The sequence below is a fragment of the Heteronotia binoei genome, chromosome 18 (genome assembly GCF_032191835.1).
Source record: "Heteronotia binoei isolate CCM8104 ecotype False Entrance Well chromosome 18, APGP_CSIRO_Hbin_v1, whole genome shotgun sequence".
NCBI classification, from domain to species: domain Eukaryota; kingdom Metazoa; phylum Chordata; class Lepidosauria; order Squamata; family Gekkonidae; genus Heteronotia; species Heteronotia binoei.
In genome coordinates, this window is record NC_083240.1 from 269,707 (window position 1) to 290,453 (window position 20,747).

The 20,747-nt window shown below is 51.6% G+C and overlaps 1 protein-coding gene across 1 annotated transcript in view; it reads right to left on the minus strand.

The window, feature by feature from the left end:
• Positions 1–20,747, minus strand: part of SPEN (spen family transcriptional repressor) — a 77,449-nt gene that overhangs the window by 5,883 nt on the left and 50,819 nt on the right. Inside the window, exons 5-11 of the mRNA XM_060259399.1 lie at positions 20,262–20,462; positions 19,598–19,749; positions 18,562–18,687; positions 17,998–18,111; positions 16,984–17,097; positions 16,240–16,340; positions 3,204–11,037 (exon numbers count right to left, since the gene is read on the minus strand). Of these exons, the coding sequence (XP_060115382.1) occupies positions 3,204–11,037; positions 16,240–16,340; positions 16,984–17,097; positions 17,998–18,111; positions 18,562–18,687; positions 19,598–19,749; positions 20,262–20,462 (8,642 nt within the window). The remainder of the gene's footprint in view (positions 1–3,203; positions 11,038–16,239; positions 16,341–16,983; positions 17,098–17,997; positions 18,112–18,561; positions 18,688–19,597; positions 19,750–20,261; positions 20,463–20,747) is intronic.

Below are 20,747 nucleotides of genomic sequence, written 5' to 3' on the forward strand. Positions count from 1 at the left end.
TTGTTTACCTTGACTTCCAGAAAGCTTTTGATAAAGTTCCTCATCAAAGGCTCCTTAGAAAGCTCAAGAGAGAGCCAGTTTGGTGTAGTGGTTAAGTGAGCAGAGTCTTATCTGGGAGAACCGGGTTTGATTCCCCACTCCTCCACTTGCACCTGCTAGCATGGCCTTGGGTCAGCCATAGCTCTGGCAGAGGTTGTCCTTGAAAGGGCAGCTGCTGTGAGAGCCCTCTCCAGCCCCACCCACCTCACAGGGTGTCTGCTGTGGGGGAGGGAGATAAATGAGATTGTGAGCCGCTCTGAGACTCTTCGGAGTGGAGGGCGGGATATAAATCCAATATCTTCTTCTTCAAGAGTCATGGAGTAAAAGGACAGGTCCTCTTGTGGATCAAAAACTGGCTAATTAATAGGAAGCAGAGAGTGAGTATAAATGGACAGTCTTTGCAGTGGAGGACGGTAAGCAGTGGGGTGCCGCAGGGCTCAGTACTGGGTTCCATGCTCTTCAACTTGTTCATAAATGATTTGGAGTTGGGAGTGAGCAGTGAAGTGGCCAAGTTTGCAGATGACACTAAATTGTTCAGGGTGGTGAGAACCAGAGAGGATTGTGAGGAACTCCAAAGGGATCTGTTGAGGCTGGGTGAGTGGGCGTCAACATGGCAGATGAGATTCAATGTGGACAAGAGCAAAATAATGCACATTGGGGCCAAGAATCCCAGCTACAAATACAAGTTGATGGGGTGTGAACTGGCAGAGACTGACCAAGAGAGAGATCTTGGGGTCATGGTAGATAACTCGCTGAAAATGTCAAGACAGTGTGCAATTGCAATAAAAAAGGCCAACGCCATGCTGGGAATTATTAGGAAGGGAATTGAAAACAAATCAGCCAGTATCATAATGCCCCTGTATAAATCGATGGTGCAGTCTCATTTAGAATACTGTGTGAAATTCTGGTCACCGCACCTCAAAAAGGATATTATAGCATTGGGAAAAGTGCAGAAAAGAGCAACTAGAATGATTAAAGGGTTGGAACACTTTCCCTATGAAGAAAGGTTAAAACGCTTGGGGCTCTTTAGCTTGGAGAAACGTCGACTGTGGGGTGACATGATAGAGGTTTACAAGATAATGCATGGGATGGAGAAAGGAGAGAAAGAAATACTTTTCTCCCTTTCTCACAATACAAGAACTCGTGAGCATTCGATGAAATTGCTGAGCAGTCGGGTTAAAATGGATAAAAGGAAGTACTTCTTCACCCAAAGGGTGATTAACATGTGGAATTCACTGCCACAAGAGATGGTGGATGGCTACAAGCATAGCCAGCTTCAAAAGGGGGTTAGATAAAAATATGGAGCAGAGGTCCATCATTAGCCACAGTGTGTATATATATATGTGTGTTGTCTGTGTGTGTGTATATATATATATATATAATTTTTTTGGCCACTGTGTGACACAGAGTGTTGGACTGGATGGGCCATTGGCCTGATCCAACATGGCTTCTCTTATGTTCTTATGTACGTAAGCCCTCTTTAGATACGATGTCCACATGAGCTGAGAGTACCCGCCAACCATGTGCCTTGGAAGCTTGCAGTCCCCCGTGATGTTCACAGGCAACAAGGATTCTTCATCAGGTTCGACTTCCCATGTATGGAAGCTGTAAGCGCATGGAAACCCCACACACTGCCAGCTCACATCATTCCAGATACATGCTGATGATGGATTCCCAGCTGATGATGAATTCCCAGCTCTTGACAGTCTGCTTCTCTTTCTGAATGGCAGGCCTCGCTTCCATCAACCCCACGCAGCGGCCCAAGGCTGGCAAGCGCTGCTAGCCCCTCCCCACTCTTCCTGCCCAGTCAACGTGACTCAGCCCTGCCTTCTGAGCACACAGACCCCCTCCCTCCCCCCCAAACCAAGAGCCGCTTTGGAGGCACCTCGGTGGCAAGAGGAGGAGGGAACCAGAGAGGATTGTGAGGCACGCCAAACGGATTTGTCAAGGCTGGGTGAGTGGGCGTCAGCACGGCAAATGAGGTTCAACATGACCAAGTGCAAAGTAATGCACAATGGGGCCAAAAATGCTAACTATAAATACAAATTGATGGGGTATGAACTGGTGGACACTGACCAAGAGAGAGATCTTGGGGTCATGGTAGATAACTCATTGAAAATGTCAAAACAGTGTGCAATTGAAATAAAAAAAAAGCCAACGTCATGTTGGGAATTATTAGGAAGGGAATTGAAAACAAACCAGCCAGTGTCATAATGCCCCTGTATAAATCGATGGTGCAGCCTCATTTGGAGTACTGTGTGCAATTCTGGTCACCACACCTCGAAAAAGATATTATAGCATTGGATAAAGTGCAGAAAAGAGCAACTAGAATGATTAAAGGGCTGGAGCACTTTCCCTATGATGAAAGGATAAAACGCTTGGGGCTCTTTAGCTTGGAGAAACGTCGACTGTGGGGTGACATGATGGAGGTTTACAAGATTATGCATGAGATAGAGAAGGTAGAGAAAGAAGTACTTTTCTCCCTTTCTCACAATATGAGAAGTCGTGGTCATTCAATGAAATTGCCGAGCAGTTGGGATAGAATGGATAAAAGGAAGTCCTTCTTCACCCAAAAGGTGATTAATATATGGAATTCACTGCCACAGGAAGTGGTGGCGGCTGCAAGCATATACAGCTTCAAGAGTGGATTGGATAAACATATGGAGCAGAGGTCCATCAGTGGCTATTAGCCACAGCGTACTGTTGGAACTCTCTGTCTGGGGCAGTGATGCTCTGTATTCTTGGTGCTTGGGAGGGCTTCTAGTGTCCTGGCCCCACTGCTAGACCTCCTGATGTCACCTGGTTTTTTTGGCCAGTGGGACACAGAGTTGTTGGACTGGATGGGCCATTGACCTGATCCAACATGGCTTCTCTTATGTTCTTATGTCTGGGGCAGTGATGCTCTGTATTCTTGGTGCTTGGGGGGGAACACAGTGGGAGGGCTTAGGGCTTATAGCGTCCTTTCCCCACTGATGGAACTCCTAATTGCACTTGGGTTTTTTGGCCACTGTGTGACACAGAGTGATGGACTGGATGGGCCACTGGTCTGATCCAACATGGCTTCTCTGTGTTCTCCTGATGGCTGCCCTCTCCCTCAACCCGCCCACAGGGGGAGATATGAAAACTCAGCTCCGCAGTGCAGGAGTCCCCCCTCATGTCCTCACCTGGGAGGGGGTCATGCTCCGGGAAGGCAGCCCCATGGAGGGAGCCCCTGAGAAGGAAGGCGGGCCAAGCTGAGCGGCTGGGTGATAGCTCCGGATGTCGCCGTACACCGTGCGGTAGTCATGGAAAGAGCTCCCGGCAGGATGCATGATCTGGACGCCGTGCGGCACCACCACTGGCTGGGTCAGAGGCAAGCCGGGCAGCTGGCCGCTGAGGAGGCGCCCCTCGCTGTGTGGAGAGTGAGCCAGTTTGACTTCCGAAGACTTGGGGGTCTCTTTGCCCGACTGGAGGGTCTTGGGGGCAGGCGGCGTCTTGACCGATCCCCCTTCCGGTGTTCTGGACTGCCGAGTCTCTGGGTGATGCTCGCTGCCCACTGCTGCCATGTGCGGGTGCATCATCATCCTCACATCTCGGGGCACGTTGTACTGGTCCAGCCGAATGCCGGTCGGGTGCATGCGGAAGTCTGGCTGCATGACCAGCACGTCTGACTGCACGGGAGCTGACCCCCGGCAGACGGTGTGGTGGTAGTGCATCTCCTCTTCTGGGGCATGCTGGGAAGGCAGAGGCGGCATGACGATCTCTCTGACCGAAGCCGGCTGAGGCGTGCTGGACCGCGGAGGCTGCAGAGCTGCCCGGGGAGAGTGGAGCGCTTCGGAGCGGATGCTGTAGGGCATGCCAGGCAGCGGGGGGGTGTTCATTCTCACTTCCCCTTGGGCGAGATGGCCCAGGGACACGGTCTGGGTGACGCTGTGGGGAGGCATGATGACAGACTGCTCCGGGTGCATGCTGGAGATGTACTGAGGCACAGGGATGCCCGGGCAAGGAGACCCCTGAATCCCCAACATGACCGAGGCGGGCGAAGAGGGCCCCCCAGGGTGGCAGGCCCTTGGAAACGGCGAAGGAGAATGCCCGCTCGCCCGAGGGGACAGGGGCTCCTGCTTCGAGACGCCCAAGTGAGGAACTGCCCGGTCGGCTGGGGTGCCGGGCCCCACGCTCACGTGGTTGGCGTCTGCGTGCATCTTGCCAGACATGGCGGGGTGGTGAGGGCCGACGCCAGGGCTCAGGCTTGAAGGCTGCAGGGCCTTGGACTCCACCTTCATGGCCGTTGGGTCTGGAAGCTTCTTGTTGCTGGAAGCCATGCTCTGGGAGAGCACCATCTGGCTGTGGACCAGGATGGGTGGAGTGTTGCTGGGCTGGGAGAGGACCTTCACTGGGCCTGGCTGGGAAGCAGGTGCCAAGGGGGGAAGGTGCATGCCTTCGGACTTCTCCAAGCTGCCACGCTCTTGTTTAATGGAGGAGAGCACCGGGGAAGAGCCATACTGCTGAGTGCCCAGCACCAGGGCCGCAGGGGCAGCAGTGCTCCCATATCCCACTGAGGCCTGAGAGGCCTTGGGGGTTGGCTGGCCCGGCCCAAGAGGCTCCTGCTTTATTTGGGTCTTGGAGACGGACTGCTGGAACTCAATGTCCACAGCGCTTGCTGGAGGGATCTGGCTGATCTTGGCACTGATCCTCTGTGGCCCTTCCGTCTTCTGTCCCGAGTAGCTCAGCAGCACCACCCCTTCTGACGTGTTGACACGAAGGCCCGGGCTGGAGCCGCTCTCAGCTGGCCGGTCCTCAATAACGGGCATGGAGCCGGGGTGGAAGCGGCTCTCATCGTTGGCACTCAGCCTCTGCTTGTGCTTCAGAGGAAGGGAGCTGATGAGGCACGATGCTTGCGGTGGGGGCACTGGCTTCACCAGGGTGGCTCGGGGGGCTTCCTCCAGATCAATACTGGGGGGCATCCTGCTGATCACAGACGTGGCCTTGGGAGCAACGACCGTCATGATCTTCTCCTTCTCCGTGAAGACTGGGGCCTCAGCAGCAGGGGGGTCCAAAGCATTTGGGGCAGGAACGGCTGGGTTCTCCTCTGTTCCTGGCCTCACCGCCTCTGTGGGGGGGTGAGGCGGCACCTCTTCCACACGAGGGGCGCTCACCGGTTCAACGATAGCCGTTGTGACGTGTGTAGACGCAATGCTGGTTGCAGACACATACTTGGGCTCCATCAGGATTTTCCGCAAGGTACTGGAATTGGTGTCGATATCGGAGGCCTTTGTATCTGGGGGAAGAGCAGGAGGAGGGGTGGAGCGTGCCCGGGGCTCCTCGTGCTTCACAATCCATTCTGTCACCTTCGCTGGACTGGAGTGGAGGGGAACCAGCCCGGCAGAGACAGGGGTGACCAGCTTAGCTACAGCGGCTGAAGGAACGGCTGCCCCAGACGGGCTCAGGGCTCTTGGCGGCAGAGTTACAGCAGCACTTTCGGCAGCTGAGTGCAGCTTCAGCCCCATTTGGCTCCCATCTTCGACAGGAAGTGGCAGAGGCAGCGGATTCCGTGGATCTGGAGGTTTGGGCAGGGGGCCACTTTCTGTCGCAAGCTCCTCCCGGGATGGAGTCTGGCTGCTGTTTGGAACGGTGGGTTCAGGGGAAGCCAGAGAAGAGCTTGGGCTGGGTTTGCCATCTTTCGTGTCGTCTTCTGGTTTCCCTTTCACTTCATTGGCAACAGGGGATTTGCCTGCCACGCTTTCAGAATCAACGGCCCTCAGTTCGGCAGCATCTCCTTTTTTGCTTGCACTCCGCTTCCTCCTCGGCCGAGCGGTCTTCTGGCGGCCCCTTTCTTTCCGAGACCCATCAGTCTCCTGCGGGATTTCTGCTTCCTGTGCTGAGCCGGAAGACTCGCTGCTTAAACTCACTTCAGCCTCCTTGCTGGGGGCTGGGGGAGCAGGTGGGGCTGGGGGAGCAGGTGGCTCAGCTGCAGCTGCTGGATCCAAAATGTTGCTAACTGCCTGGTCTGTTTCCGGCTCCATGTCCTCTCGTGCAGCTGGCAGCACTAATGGTTCTGCAGGCATCTCAGGTTCCGATTCCGCAGGATATGGTGGGGGAGCAGGGAAGCTTTCTGCCTCCACAGAAATGTCATTCATGATGGAGCCAATGGCTGCAGCCAGTTCTGTTTCGCTTGCCTGATGAGCAGGCTTGTCTCCTTCTTCTTCCTGGCGGACCTCAGCTACATCTGCTGCTTGCTCCTTATAGGCTGCAAGAGTTGGGCCTTCTGTGAGCTTGGCAATATTCTCCACTGCTTGTTCCAGTTCTATCTGCTTGGCCAACTGGACCGCTTCAGGCAACTGCGCTGGCTCACAGGGGGTGTCCTGACCTGTGTGCTGAAAGGCATCTTCTGCCTCACTCTTTGGGAAATGGGCAGGCAACTTGTCTTCCTTCGGGGGACTTTTGTTTCTGGGCGAGGATGGCAGGGGCTCCATCTCCTCTTCACTTGGCCGCAGAGCGCCTCTGACCTCATCCACATTGAGACGGATTTCGACACTTTTCAGGCTCTTAATCAAGGATGCTTTGTCAACAGCCTTGATGTTTCGAGATCTTCCCCTCTTGGACTTGGTCATCCTCTCTGGGGGAGGTTTTCTTTCTACAATCTCAGTTGGGCAGGCTTCAGGAGGGCTTTTGTCCAAGTCAATGTCTTTCCTTTCTCGCTTCTGTTCACCAGCAGTGATTTCTTTGTCTGCCTTGATCTTGCTGCCATTTTCTCCTGCATTTGAACCATGGCCAGGTAGTTCAGATGGCTCTTCGGGATCTGCTGAGATCTCTACTTTTGGTTCTGCTCGGCCTTTCTTTCCTTGCTGACCAGGGGTAGCCGACAAATGGCTGTGTAGTAGCTTCTGGGATCTAGGGGATCTCCAGCCTTCCACAGGTTTAGGGGTTTCCACTACTTCTTTTGTTTCCATTTCTTCTGCTTCCAGCTGTACTGGCTCTGTCTTGATGGGAGAGACCTCCTCCTCAGGTTTGTGACGTGACTTTCGAGGTCGGCCTCTTTTGGGAGGAGTAGGGACAACTGTGGTCTCGGGGAGCTCTCTTTCAGCTCTTTTCCTGGTAGACCTGGTCAGCTCCACAGGATCCTTCACAGGCGAGGGACCTTCGTGGTCTCCTGGGGTAGCATAAACTGACCTGACGTTTCTGCGCCTTGTTCGGCTGATGGGCAAACTTGGCTCTGGGTTGTCTGGCTCTGCTGCTGCTGCTGCACTTGGGGATTTCGCTGCATTCTTCAAAGTCTTCTCTGCTTCTCCTTTCAACTCAAGAAGCTTCTGCGCCTCCCCACGGGGAGAGCCGGATCTTTTAAGTTTTTCACGGTCAATCCTTTCACTCTTCCTCGTGATAGGTTTATCAGTAATGTTTGCAAGAGCAGACTGGACAGGGGTTTTGGACCGCTTGTTCTTGCAAGGCCGTTTGTCTTTCACAACAACTGGAGGTTCAGTTTCCACCTCTGTGTCAGAAACTGCTGCTGGGATAACCTCAGCCCCGCCCTCTGCTTTCTGACTTGCAACAGGTTCTGGTCCAGGGGCCACGGAGACATTGTCTTCTTTGGGTTCCAAGGGCTCCTCAGACACCGTGGCCAATAGTGGAGGGGCTGCAACTGCTTCTGGGTCTGTGCCAATATCTGTTTGGGAAAAAGAGGATCCAGGTGTAGGTGGCTTTGCATCCAAATACAAAGGGTTCTCCACAGAGACGGAGTCCTCCTCATGACCTGCAGTAGAAGGAGCAGCTTCTTCTGCAGCTGAAGGGGCTTCAAGAGGTGGCTCAGGCAGTTCCGCTTTCAAAGGAGCCACAAGCTCTGGAAGAGGCTCTTCTGCTTCAGGAGGCCTTTCTTCTCTAGAACAGGGCAGCTCAGCTGGTACTTTCTCACTTGTGGCCTTCTCTGGCTCTTGAAAGGCCAGGGCCACTGGCAACGGACCTCCTCCTAACACGGGAGACTGCTGCTCAGGCTCTTTCTTCTCAGGCACTGTCACCTCAGGTGTTTTGGGGCAGTTCTCCTTCTCTTCCTGCTTTTCAGCTTCTCTGGGTTTCTTGTCCTTTTCTTTCTCCTTCTGCTGCATGCGAGTGAGTTCCACGAACCTACTATGGAAGAGAACCACTGGCTCCTGCACCAAGACATCTGCGATGCTGTTGGTTCCATCCAGAGAAGACTGTCTACCATACGGTCTACCAGAAAGGAAGTCCAGGTCTTCATCTTTCCTTTCCAAATGCTGCAAGCGTTTTGAGTCTTGTTCAAAGATTGAGCTGTGTAAGAATCGTGAAGCAAACAACTCCTGCCTCTCTTGCTCCTCCTCTTTATGATCCTCTTTCTTATCGTCCAATTTCCCTTCAGAGTCAGTTTTAATTTTCTTCTTTTTCATATACCATGGCGGGATGGGCCTTGGAGTAGAATCCACTTTCTCTTTGTCCTTGTTGTTTCTAAAACTAGCAAATCTTGAGTCCCAGTCAAGAAATGACCAGTTTTCTTCCCTGGATGAGGAGAGAGACTTGGCTCTCTCCAGCAAGGCTTTTGTATCAGGCGTGATGGTTTTATCCAGCGCAAAAGAATAGAATTTGTTCCTCTCTAAGGAGATTGGCAGCCTTTCCTCCCTCTCACGTAGCTTTTCTTCCCTGTCCCTTAATAAAAAAGACAAGCGGGAGCTCTCCAGCAACACAGAGGCCTTGGGAGACCGGGCCTTGCTGTCGCCATCTTCATCAGAGTCTGAAGGCACCTCTCCTGGCTCCAGGTCTCGAATTGACCGTTTCCGAAGGCTGTCTCTTTTGATGGTGCTGCTAGGGAAGTTAATATCCACTCGGCCAGTCTCCAGTTTCAGGGGAGGCTCCCACCGGTTGGATTCCTCCTCGAAATTCAGGGAAGAGAGTTTTATTTTGGCCATTTCTGCCATCTGTTCTCTTTGACTGGAATCACAGAGATTAAGCTTCAGAGAATCCTCTCTAGCGGTCATATTAGAACATACAGGGCCCTTTTCATCTATTTTTGGTGATTCTTTGGCTTCTTTTAAAGGCATCAGCCTTGGGGAATCCAGCACCTCTTCCTCCTCATGGAAAGGAAAAGGTTTGAGGCTTGGAGAACAAGCAGTTCTCTCAGAATCTTCACTCACTTGGCGAGAGCTTCGATAGTTTCTCTCCCTCTTAGTGCTAATTTCAAAATCAAATGTGTCAGATGACTTCTTACGCTTACTGGGGGGAGAGTCATCAGTCACGTCTTGAGGGGGCTTCCCCACCTCATGAACCAGGCTACGCCTTTCATACTCATCTAGGTCTTTCTTTGGACTGCCAAACTTCTCAGACTTTGCTATTTCCATTTCCATTTGCTGCTTTAATCTGCGACTTTGCTCCATTTGTTTCCGATAACTCTGTGTATGATCAATGTCAATAGGAATTTTCTCCTCCATATCCGACGACAGGGGCTTCACTTGGACGTGTCTGTGGTCAGGCATTTCCTCTGGAAGACTGCAGTAGTTCTTCCGTACATCGTCTCTCTCTGCTCCTTGATCACCTAACAGCTGGGGGTGTCTGTGCTGCAGCTTCACTGAACTGAACTTCCTTGAAGAAGGGATCTCAAGGGCTTCCACAAGCTCATCGACTGGCTCTCCCAGCCTGGCCTGCAGCTCTAAACTGGGCCGCAAACCAACAGCTGCAGAAATGCTTGCAGGCTCCGAAGTATCTTTGGGACTGGCAACAGGAAATAGTCTTTCCACCTTTATTTTCTTAGAATCCCTTTTCAATGTTTCTTTCCTCAAGGACTTCCGTTCAGATTCCACTGACACATCAGGCTGCTTTTTCAAAACCACGCGTGCCGCCACTGCCGCCTCCTCCTCCTCCTGAAAAATTCTTTTGGTTTCCATTTTTTGCCTCTCGGGCTTCAGGTTTACATCTGCAAAGCGCCTTTTGCGAGCCTCCAACTTTTCCAGGTCAACTGGGTTTGTAACTTCACTCAGTTGTTCTGCTTTCATGTGTTTCTTGGGCTTGAGTTTCCCGTCCTTATCAACTACTTCAACATGGCTGGCAAGGATCTTTTCCTTTGGCACCTTCGCTCTGATGGGCTCCAGCCTCAGCTGCTCTGACTTGGCTAGCTCTGCCTGAAACACCTGCAGCTTTGGCTCCAGCAAGGGAGACTTCATGGTGTCATTTTCTTGCTTCCCTCTCAGTTTCTCCATAGCCAGCTGGTCAATCACTTTCCCTTCCTTCTCCTTGACTCGAGTCAACACTACACATGGCATCAGTTCGAGGCGGTTCTTAGCTGGCCCTTCTTTTTCAGTTCTCTCCCTGCTCTGCTTACTACTGCCTTTTAACCTCTCTGGACTGGGCTCTCTCTCATTTTCTTGGTCTGTCTCAGAAGACTGAGAGCTGGGAGAATGAATTTTGGCTTTTCGTTTCTGTTTGTCCATTTTATCTTTTTCAAGTTTTTCTGTTTTATCTTTCCTAACCAGCCGCTTGTCTTTGTCAGGTCTCTCTTGCTCAAAGGCTCTCTCTTTTTCTGCCTTCTCCACTTTTGCATAGCGCTCCAGACGGGCTTTGTCCAGCTTTTCATAGCGTGGTGGAGAAAGTGAGCTGCAGCTACCACTTCGCTCTGAAGACCTGCTGTAAATCCTCCTCTCAGAGTCACTCTGAAGTCTCTCGGACTGTGACGGAGATGCTCCTGGGCTTTGGGGCCGACGGGAATGAGGACTCTGACTCCGCTCAATAGGCCTCCTTTCATGGTCCCGGTCAGTTTCGAATCGCTCCCGCTCCCGCTGCCTGTAACTGTATTCCCTGATGTCTTGTTCGTAAGGGTCACCTCTGTAATCTCTGTATTCCCGCGGGTCATCATAGTAGCGTGGGTCATAATAGTCTCCCTGGTAAGGATCCCAGTCTGCATAGAATTCCCGACCACGAGCTGGATACTCTCTTCGAGGATCTTCAGGATATGTCCCTGGTGTCCTCACGGCCTCATAGTAAGTGCGGTCAGCAGCATAGTCATAAGATCCTCTTCTTTCGTCTCTGCCAAAACCAAGGACACCAAGAAATTAGCTGGCTCCCAACTGAAGGTCACCACATACAGCAATAGTCAGGTTAATTAAAGCAAGCATCACTCAGAGCCATTTTCTGTGTAGCAAGAGCTTCTCCTAAACTGATCTGACACCGCGCACTTTCAGGAAGCTCTGAAGAGCTACTCTAGGGGCATCCTTCCTCTCATGTGTCCTTTTTTTGGTGGGGGGGAGAGGAGTGCTCATATGATGTGCTCACTGAAATCACATAGAAGAAGAAGATGATATTGGATTTATATCCCCCCGCCCTCCACTCCGAAGAGTCTCAGAGTGGCTCACAATCTCCTTTCCCTTCTCCCCCACAACAGACACCCTGTGAGGTAGAAGAAGATATTGGATTTATATCCCGCCCTCCACTCCGAAGAGTCTCAGAGCGGCTCACAATCTCCTTTCCCTTCCTTCCCCACAACAGACACCCTGTGAGGTGGGTGGGGCTGGAGAGGGCTCTCACAGCAGCTGCCCTTTCAAGGACAACCTCTGCCAGAGCTATGGCTGACCCAAGGCCATTCCAGCAGGTGCAAGTGGAGGAGTAGGGAAAACCCAGTTCTCCCAGATAAGAGTCCACACACTTAACCACTACACCAAACTGGCAAGCAAGAAACAAGGAGGAGCTGAGATTACTTGGTTCCCCTTGAGAACGGTGTTGGGAAAAGGCAAGGCTGATTCCATCTGAGGAACCCTCTTCTGGTGTGTTAGAGGAAGCAGCCCCTATCTGCCAAAACCTTGCCACTAAAGGTATGGCACTGGCCAAATGAATATTTAAAAAGGGGAAACTGAGTGGCAATAATGGGGAAACAATCCAGTTCAGTCTCTAAATGAGTTGGGCATTAGTGGGCCAACACCCAACTCTCATCTTTAAATGGCAGCCTCCCCCCCACACCAGGCCTTCATAGGCAGCAGAGCTCAGACACCAGGAGGGAGGCAAAGAGCACACCATCAAGACACTTCTGGTTTTTCTCAGGCCCATTTTAAGAAATCTAAATTACATTATACAAAATGATACTGAGTGATACTTGAAGACCCCTCTCCTATATAGTGATTGAACAGTCCATATGCTACAAACTGCCTTCCCTATGTATGTTCAATATTTATATTATAGATGGGGTGCCACTAATACCGGCCCCTAAGGTCAAGAGCTTGGGAGTGCTCCCGGGGTTTTCTGTGAACAATCAGCACAGTCAACAACCATCTTCCTTATCTTCAAACCCCTTCCAACCCTCCCAGCAATTAACACAGAACAATGGTCACATCCAACAGCCAGTTTCCTTATCACTACCCTTCCAGGAAGCCCCACCAAACAATGGGCACATCCACAAACCAATTGCTCTTTCATCACACCCCCTCCAGCCTAGAAATAGCAGCTCTCCAGCAGCCCTGGCCCCACTCAATGCACAGCAGCCAAGAAGGTCTGAGTGCCTGCTCCGGCTGCAACGCCACTGAGGATGTTCTCCGCAGCTGAGAACGAAACGTCTGGAAGGAAAACTTTCTCCAGTAGAACACGGCACTTGATCCCGAAAGATTCTACAAACCCTAACATTCATTTTATTTAAAACCTATAAAAGATAATTACAATTTAAAATTTAAAAAAAAATTCATGGTGCTGTATCACTACAATATAATATAAGTGGTGATCACCTGGTACTCTATAATGATGTCGGGTGGCAGCTCTCTCCCGGTTAGATCTCAAAGGCCTGTCAAAACAGTTCGGTCTTACGGGCCCTGCAGAAAGTAGAGAGATCCCGCAGGGCCCTTATGGCCTCCGGGAGAGCATTCCACAATTCTGGTGCTGCCACCGAGAAGGCCCTGGCTCGCGTCAGCTGCAACCTGGCCTCCTTTGGTCTGGGGATGGACAATAGATTTTTTGTCCCTGAACGCAGTGCTCTCTGGGGAACATGTGGAGAAAGGCGGTCCCGCAGATAGACAGGCCCCTGACCATAGAGGGCTTTAAAGGTCAATACCAACACCTTGAAATGGACTCAGAACACAATAGGTAGCCAGTGCAGCTCTTTCAGCACTGGCCGAATGTGCTCCCACTGGGGGAGCCCCATTAACAGCCACGCCACAGCACTCTGCACTAGATGAAGTTTCCAAGTCAGCGCCAAGTGTAGCCCCATGTAGAGAGCATTACAGTGATCTATTCTTGAGGTGACCGTAGCATGGATCACCACTGCTAAGTCATCGTGCTCCAGGAAAGGGGCCAACTGCCGCACCTGCTGAAGATGAAAAAAGGCGGATCTAGTAGTGGCTGCTACTTGGGCCTCCATTGTAAGAGAGGACTCAAGGAGCAAACCCAAGCTCTTGACCTTAGGGGCCAGTATTAGTGACACCCCATCAAGAGCCGGCAGAGGGATCTCCCCCCCGGACCACCCCGACTCAGGTAGAGAACCTCCGTCTTCGTTGGATTCAGCTTCAACCGACTCAGCCTGAGCCAAGATGCTATGGCTTGAAGAGCCAGGTCTAGATTTTCCAGGGTACCGTCAGCCTGACCACCCATCAATAGATAGAGCTGCGTGTCGTCTGCATATTGGTGACATCCCAGACCATACCTCCTGACAATCTGGGCAACGGGGCGCATATAGATGTTAAATAACATCAGGGACAGAACCGCACCCTGTGGCACACCACATATAAGTGGGTGCCTTCGGGATGATTCCTCCCCTATCACCACCCTTTGTCCCCGATCTTGGAGAAAAGAGGCCAACCACTGTAAGGCAGACCCCTGAATCCCCACGTCGGCAAGGCGGCTAGTCAGTAGCTGATGGTCAACCATATCAAATGCGGCTGACAGATCTAATAATAACAGCACCACTGAGCCGCCCCGATCCAGATGTCGCATGAGGTCATCTATGAGGGCGACCAGAACCGTCTCTGTCCCGTGACCTGATCGAAAGCCGGACTGGAATGGATTCAGTGTGGAAATGTCATCCAGGAATCCCTGTAGCTGAGTTGGCACCGCCTGCTCTATAACTTTACCCAAAAAGGGTAAGTTTGCCAATACGGCCGGATCTGCAGATGGTTTTTTCAAGAGGGGACGGAGCACAGCCTCTTTAAGAGGTGTGGGAAAGATCCCTTCTACCAGGGATCTGTTGACAATGCCCGGTAGCGGCTCACATAACAATGCCTGGCTAGCTTTTATAAGCCAGGAGGGGCATGGGTCCAACCCACAGGTCGTAGGGTATACAGCGAAAAGGATCCTATCGACTTCCTCCAGGCTGAATGGATTGAAGGAATCTAGAATTGGACCAGAAGATGCGCTCGGTGCCCCAAGTTCTTTCACTGTATCAATTATGGTGGGAAGGTTGCGTCGGAGCAACGAGACCTTATCTGCAAAAAACTCGCAAAAGCCTCACAGCCAATTTCAATTCTCTAACGTTTGGTTTACCTTGCAGTAAAGTTGTTAATGACCGAATTATACTAAACAATTGTGCTGGGAGCAAGGTCGCAGACGTAATCCGGGACGCAAAGTAAGCCTTCTTTGTGGCCCGGACTGCCATCTCATAGGTCTACATAAAGGACCTATAAGATGTTCTCGTAGCTTCGTCGCGAGTGATTCGCCATTGTCTCTCTAGTCCATCTCAGTCGCTGTTTCATTGATCGCAGCTCCGGTGTATACGAGGATGTCGAGGAGCGATCTCGTCAATGGCTGTAGAGAGCTGGCTATTCCAGATCTCCACCAGTTCATCTAATGTGTCACCAGAGGGCCAGGGATCCCGTAAAGTCATTTGAAGCCACAGAGGGCCCATCTGCCTCTGCGGGTGAGCTAGAACTTGCTCACTGCCTAAACGGGGTAGGGGTGGAGTATCCACACGGGCCCTCAGGGCATAGTGGTCAGACCATGGCACTGCCTTGGCATAAATCTGATCCACTGCAACTCCCGCCGCAAAGATCAGGTCCAACGTGTGTCCGGCCCGATGTGTGGGCGCTGTTATATATTGGGAGAGTCCCAGTGCTGCTGATGACACAGCTTTGGTGATCCATGCTACAGTCACCTCGAGAATAGATCACTGTTATGCTCTCTACATGGGACTACCCTTGACCCTAACCCGGAGACTACAGCTAGTGCAGAATTCTGCAGCATGGCTGTTGATGGGGCTCCCCAGATGGGAGCAGAAAGGGCTGCACTGGCTGCCTAATGTTCTGAGTCCCTTTCAAGGTGTTGGTTATGACCTTTAAAGCCTTTTATGGTCGGGGGCCTGCCTATATATGGGACCCGCCTTTCTCTGCATATTCCCCAGAGAGCACTGTGTTCAGGAACACAAAATCTATTGTCTATCCCCGGACCAAAGTAAGCCAGGCTATGCTCCACTCGGGTTAGGGCTTTTTCAGTGGCGGCACCAGAAATGTTGAATGCCCTCCCAGAGGCCATAAGGGCCCTGCGGGATCTTTCACAATTCCGCAGGGCCTGTAAAACTGAACTGTTTCAACAGGCCTTCAGTACCTGAATCCGGGAGAGAACCACCACCTCCCACTGCTGAGGAGCTACAAATATCATGGAATCATCAACAGAAAAAGAAAGATCCCACCATATCAAAATGTATAGCACCACAAAATGTTTTAAACGTATGTTACTGGTTTTAAGTTGTTTTACATAATTGTTAGCTGCCCTGAGTCCGCTTGCGGGAGAGGGTGGGATTTAAATAATATAAATAAAGTAATAAAGTAATAAATAAATAAATAAATAAATATCACAATCATTGCTCTTAAGGTGATCTGCCTCACAGGTAAACCAAACGTGTGTGCCAAACAGTGTGGCCTGAGTTTTACTCATCTGTCTCAGGATTTATTTTTTTAATTATCTTTCAAGCCAGAAGAAAGAAAGAAAGAAAGAAAGAAAGAAAGAAAGAAAGAAAGAAAGAAAGAAAGAAAGAAAGAAAGAAAGAAAGAAAGAAAGAAAGAAAGAAAGAAAGAAAGAAAGAAAGAAAGAAAGAAAGGAAGGAAGGAAGGAAGGAAGGAAGGAAGGAAGGAAGGAAGGAAGGAAGGAAGGAAGGAAGGAAGGAAGGAAGGAAGGAAGGAAGGAAGGAAGGAAGGAAGGAAGGAAGGAAGGAAGGAAGGAAGGAAGGAAGGGGGGGAGGGGGGGGAGAGAGAGAGCTGAGACTGATAACACACTACTGTTGTGAGCTCCGTTCGGCTTGGGCAGGGTGGAAAGAACACTTGCCTTCTCTCTGCCAGCATCTCATAGAAGTCTCGGATATCCTGGCCCGTTTTCTCCATGGATTGGTAGAATGCCAACTGACTCTCTCGATTGGCAAAATCCACCTGAAAAAGCAGTTCAAGGTCAGTCTTTGGAAGAGTTGCCTCCTGGGTCAGCCACAGCACCAGGAAGCCAACCCTGCCTGGGGACTGCAGGCTGCAGCAGTCATGGGCAACACACACAAGCAAAAGAAACAAGGGGGGGGGGGTCTGACACCTCCAGATCCCACACACTTGACTCCTACTGGCTGGCTGCATGCAGGCTCTCCCTAGGTGATGCCTCCCATCTGGCAGGAAGGGAAATGTGCCCCCCAGGGGCCACCCAGCCTGTCCCCCCATTGCAAAGCAAGGCCACTTCCTTCCTCTGAGGCAATGGCCATTCCACCGAGGGAAAAGCATGTCCCACAGCTGATGCTGGGAAAAGGAGGCACACAGCAGATTCGCCTGCACCCCCATGGGCCTCTGGGCAGGACGGCTGCCCCTGCCCACCTTGAGAGAGACTGGCAGCTAAGCCCTGCAGCCCAGAGACCTCCAAGGGGGAAACGGAGCCAAGCTGGCAGCACAACCAGGGAGGCCCAGAAGGAACAGCTGAGGAGGAGGCCAAAGAGCAATTTACAATGACAACAACAACAACAGTGATGATAATCCAGCCCTTGGGGGGGGGCCCACTAAGCTATTTATTTATTCAGCTCTTTCAGTTTTTCCAGACCTTGATCTTATTTCCACCTATCTTCCTCCCCTTGGTCTCTTTTACAGCTGCTTGTGCATATTCTATCTCATTATAGAGAATTAGAGCCATGCCTTTCAAGCGGTCAAACACCACCTGTAAAAAAAGCAAAAACAAAAAACGCATAAGAGCCTCATCCACAGGAGTGCCCGCCCACCCTTCTGCCAGGGGAGGGCTGGATGGGAGATGGATGCAGCATGGTGGAAGGAAAGGCCTTCTGCTTTCCGCCAATAAGGCATCTCTGAGGAGGGGAGGGGAGGGGAGGGGAGGGGAGGGGAAAGGAGGGGAGGGAGATAGGAGGGGACGGGAGGGAGAGAGGAAGGGAGAGGAGAGGCAATCGAATGGGACAGGAGGGCCTGCTCTGGACTGCAGAGAGAGGTGCTGCTGCTGCTGCTGCTGATTCCAACTCTGGTTAGCAAACGCTGCTGCTCCCTACATCTCATCTGTCTCAAATTAATTTTAGGGGTTTTTTTGGGCTATGAGGGTTTGTAACTCTGGCAGGAGGCACACAGCCTGCCAGGAAGTTCCACCGTCATTCCCCACAGGGCTTCCGCATGGCCTGCAGCGCTCATCTGCCAGACCCCAAGGGTGGGCTGCAGGCTAATGACCTGCTGGGGCGAAGGTCAGGCAAGAGCAAGGCGGGTGGGTGGGACAGGCCTCTCTTGCATGCTGCACATCCCACCACATCCAGAACGCGAGCCAGGCATCACCTTCCACACCGAGCATGGCTACAACCCCTACAGCTGGAGCTGGTGCCCCCCCCTCCAATTTCAAAGTAGCTATGAAAAGCCAGAATACAACTTGGGCATTCACTGCTCAGTTTGGCTAGGCTCAGTTCTTTCGCAAACCCAGAAGCTGGAGTAGGAGTGTGGCGCCCTCAAAGGGCAGTGCCAACCCAGAGGTGGACTGAGAGCTTGAGGCAGCAAGGCTGCCGAGAAAGGAAGGAAGGAAGGAAGCCAGGAAAGCATCAGGCTAAGAGGCAAGCCTCCCACCTACCTTGACCACAGGCCCGTAGCGGCAGAAATGGCGATTCAAATACTGGTCCGTTACGTTGGTCGAAAGACCATCTAGCCACACGCAGTTGGTGGGCATGCTCTTCCCAAAGCCCAGCTGGATGGATGCAAAAGGGCAAAAAGCGCATCAGTAGAGAAGCCCCCAAAGTCCAGGAGACTTTACAAGCAACACATCTGGGGCAGAGGCCAGCAAGTCATAAGCAGTCTTGTCTTTACAAGTGCTCAAAACCTCATAATAGGGTCCAAATATTTTTGTTTGAAGAGCTTAGGTAGAAAGCGCAGGGCAGCACTCCCTTGTCAGAAAAGTGTACACGTAAGAGGAGGAAAGCGCTGAGACCCAGCCAGGGCCTCTGTGCAAAGCTTGCCAATAAATGCCATCCTGAAGGGCAGAAAAACAGGGAATGACCTAATCTGAGCCACAAACACACAGAAAAACCCTAAGAGGAACAAAACAGAATCCTTCCTACCCCTCCTCTGACCAGAACTGGTGAAAATGACCCTCTGCCTCTGGAAGCAACAGCTGACCACCAAGGGGAGATCTCTTTACCTTCAGCCGATTATTTCCAAGATACTCCCCGTCCATTTTCTTGATTGCTTTACACACACTGGCAATGTCGCAGTACTGCAGGAAGGCATATTGGGGGACGCCGTTCACTTTCTTGATGTCAATATCCTGGGGGAGGAGAGGAGAGGAGAGGAAGGCCACCTGAGATCAAAGCACGATGGAGGATGACCCCGGCGGTCCTGACCATGAGGGAAGAAGCAGGTCTCCACTCAAGCTTGCCCAGTGGGTGTGCTGTGATTCAGTTTTCCTCCTTCTGGACAAACAAACTGCTGTATTGCTTCAGAAAACCATGACAAGCCCTCCCCCACCCCCACCCCCACTCAACAACTGAGCTCCCACAACCAGTCCAACTCGCCAGCTCTTCCTCCTCCTCCTCCCCTGATGCCAGCTGGAACCTCCCCCCCCAGAAGGGAAGCCCTTCCTCCTCATCCTCTGCTCCACCACCTCTGAGGGAAGGCGGAACTCTCTTCCTCGCTCTAGACGGCCTGCCCCCAAGCTGGTTCCCACTGCCAAACAAGCCGCCGTGCCCAGGGAAAAAGGCCCACTGGACAACAATGCCCCAGCAGCAGCTGTCAAGAGGAACCCTCACAGTAGAAATGCAACAAATATTATTAGTTCTTTCTTTTCTCTGTGTTACCTACTTTATTTGCAGCTGAAATCTATGACGTCAGTCAGGGACTGACAAAGAAATCCAGTCCTGGGGGTTTAAGCAAACAGAAAAGAACTCTTTGCTCAGCGTTTGCTCACTCTAACACCCAACGCAGGCAAACCATGTTCTTTGAACAGGACAGAGACATAAGCAGGCATGAGAGCTCTGCTCTGCAGAAGGCTCTTAATGTGCTGCTCTCCAGGGATGAGGAAGCAACCCCTCAAGTATGGTTTGCCTCAAGAAAATTAAAAAACAGTTTACCTTTACTCGTTCTTTTTCTAATAAGCTGACACAAGCATTCCTGCAAGATGAAAGCTGTGCACAGAAAGACAAAAATCAGCGTATCACCCCCCCCCCCACGGTACTTACCACTATTCCTCCAAAACGCTGGAAAATGCTGCGAAGGTCATGATATGTGGTGGTTTTTTCCAGATTGCCAATGAAGAGAGTTCTTGTTGCTTTGGGGTGAAATTCATCTATCCGTTCATCCAAAGGCCGAAACTCATTCTCGCTTTCTGTTTCTTGAAATGAGAGAATAAAGAGTTATCAGATGTCACCGTCATAAAAATCTCAATGCATGACTGTGTCAGGAGAGAAGTGTCCTGCTCATCCCCACCCCAGGATCAAACAGGGCCAGACAATTAAAAGCCACCAAAGCCTGCAGACTGGCAAACACTGAAGGAAGGAATTCCATTAGCAGAAAGTAGAATTCAACCAACAGCTGAAACAAGGACTGATTTCAGTGCAATTCACTACTTTCCCAAATGACAAAAGCCCAACTCAGGCTGAGATTAGATTCTGTGCTCTGTGCTCCTGATGTCATTAGTGGAGAGGGGGGCACCTTTAATCTGCTCCTCTTTCCCCCCATCTAACCCACTGGCAGCTGAGTGTCCTGCAAGATCTGCCTAATGAAGCACTGCTCCTGGGTGCTTCTGGACTAGAAAGAAGGCTCCGTGCCACAGGCCACCTTCTTCCAAGTCAAGCACAAGCTCTGCTCCCTCCAGGGTCACCACAATGGCTTCATCCCGCTCACCTGGGCCTATCCAGGCTGTAACGTCAATCTGCATTCCAAAGAAGAGTTTTCCTTTGGAGGCGTTCAGCGCTTTCTCCTGATCCTCCTGCTGCCGGAAGAACACCAGCCCATAGCGTTCTTCAGAGACCCCGTGAATCTGTACAGATGTCACCTTCCCATACTTCTTGAACTCGTGGAACAGCCCATCTTTAAGGCTGGTGTCTAAACCCAAGGAGCAAGCCAAACAGCAACACCTTGTCACAACACCAGGCATTCATTGCACAAAACACCCACAAGTGGCCACTTTTATTCCTCAGAGGCACGTCCGTGTTTGTGGTGCCACATGAGACACTGAGGCAGCCTGGCATCCAGTGGCATGCCCAGAGGCCAGCACCCTTCCCCAGTCCAGTCCCTCACTCCCCACCACCACCTCCAGGCAACTCTTGCCCCGGGCAGCCTAGCAAAGTCCAGGAAGCCAGATGGAAGGCTGCAGATGACAACTCTGCT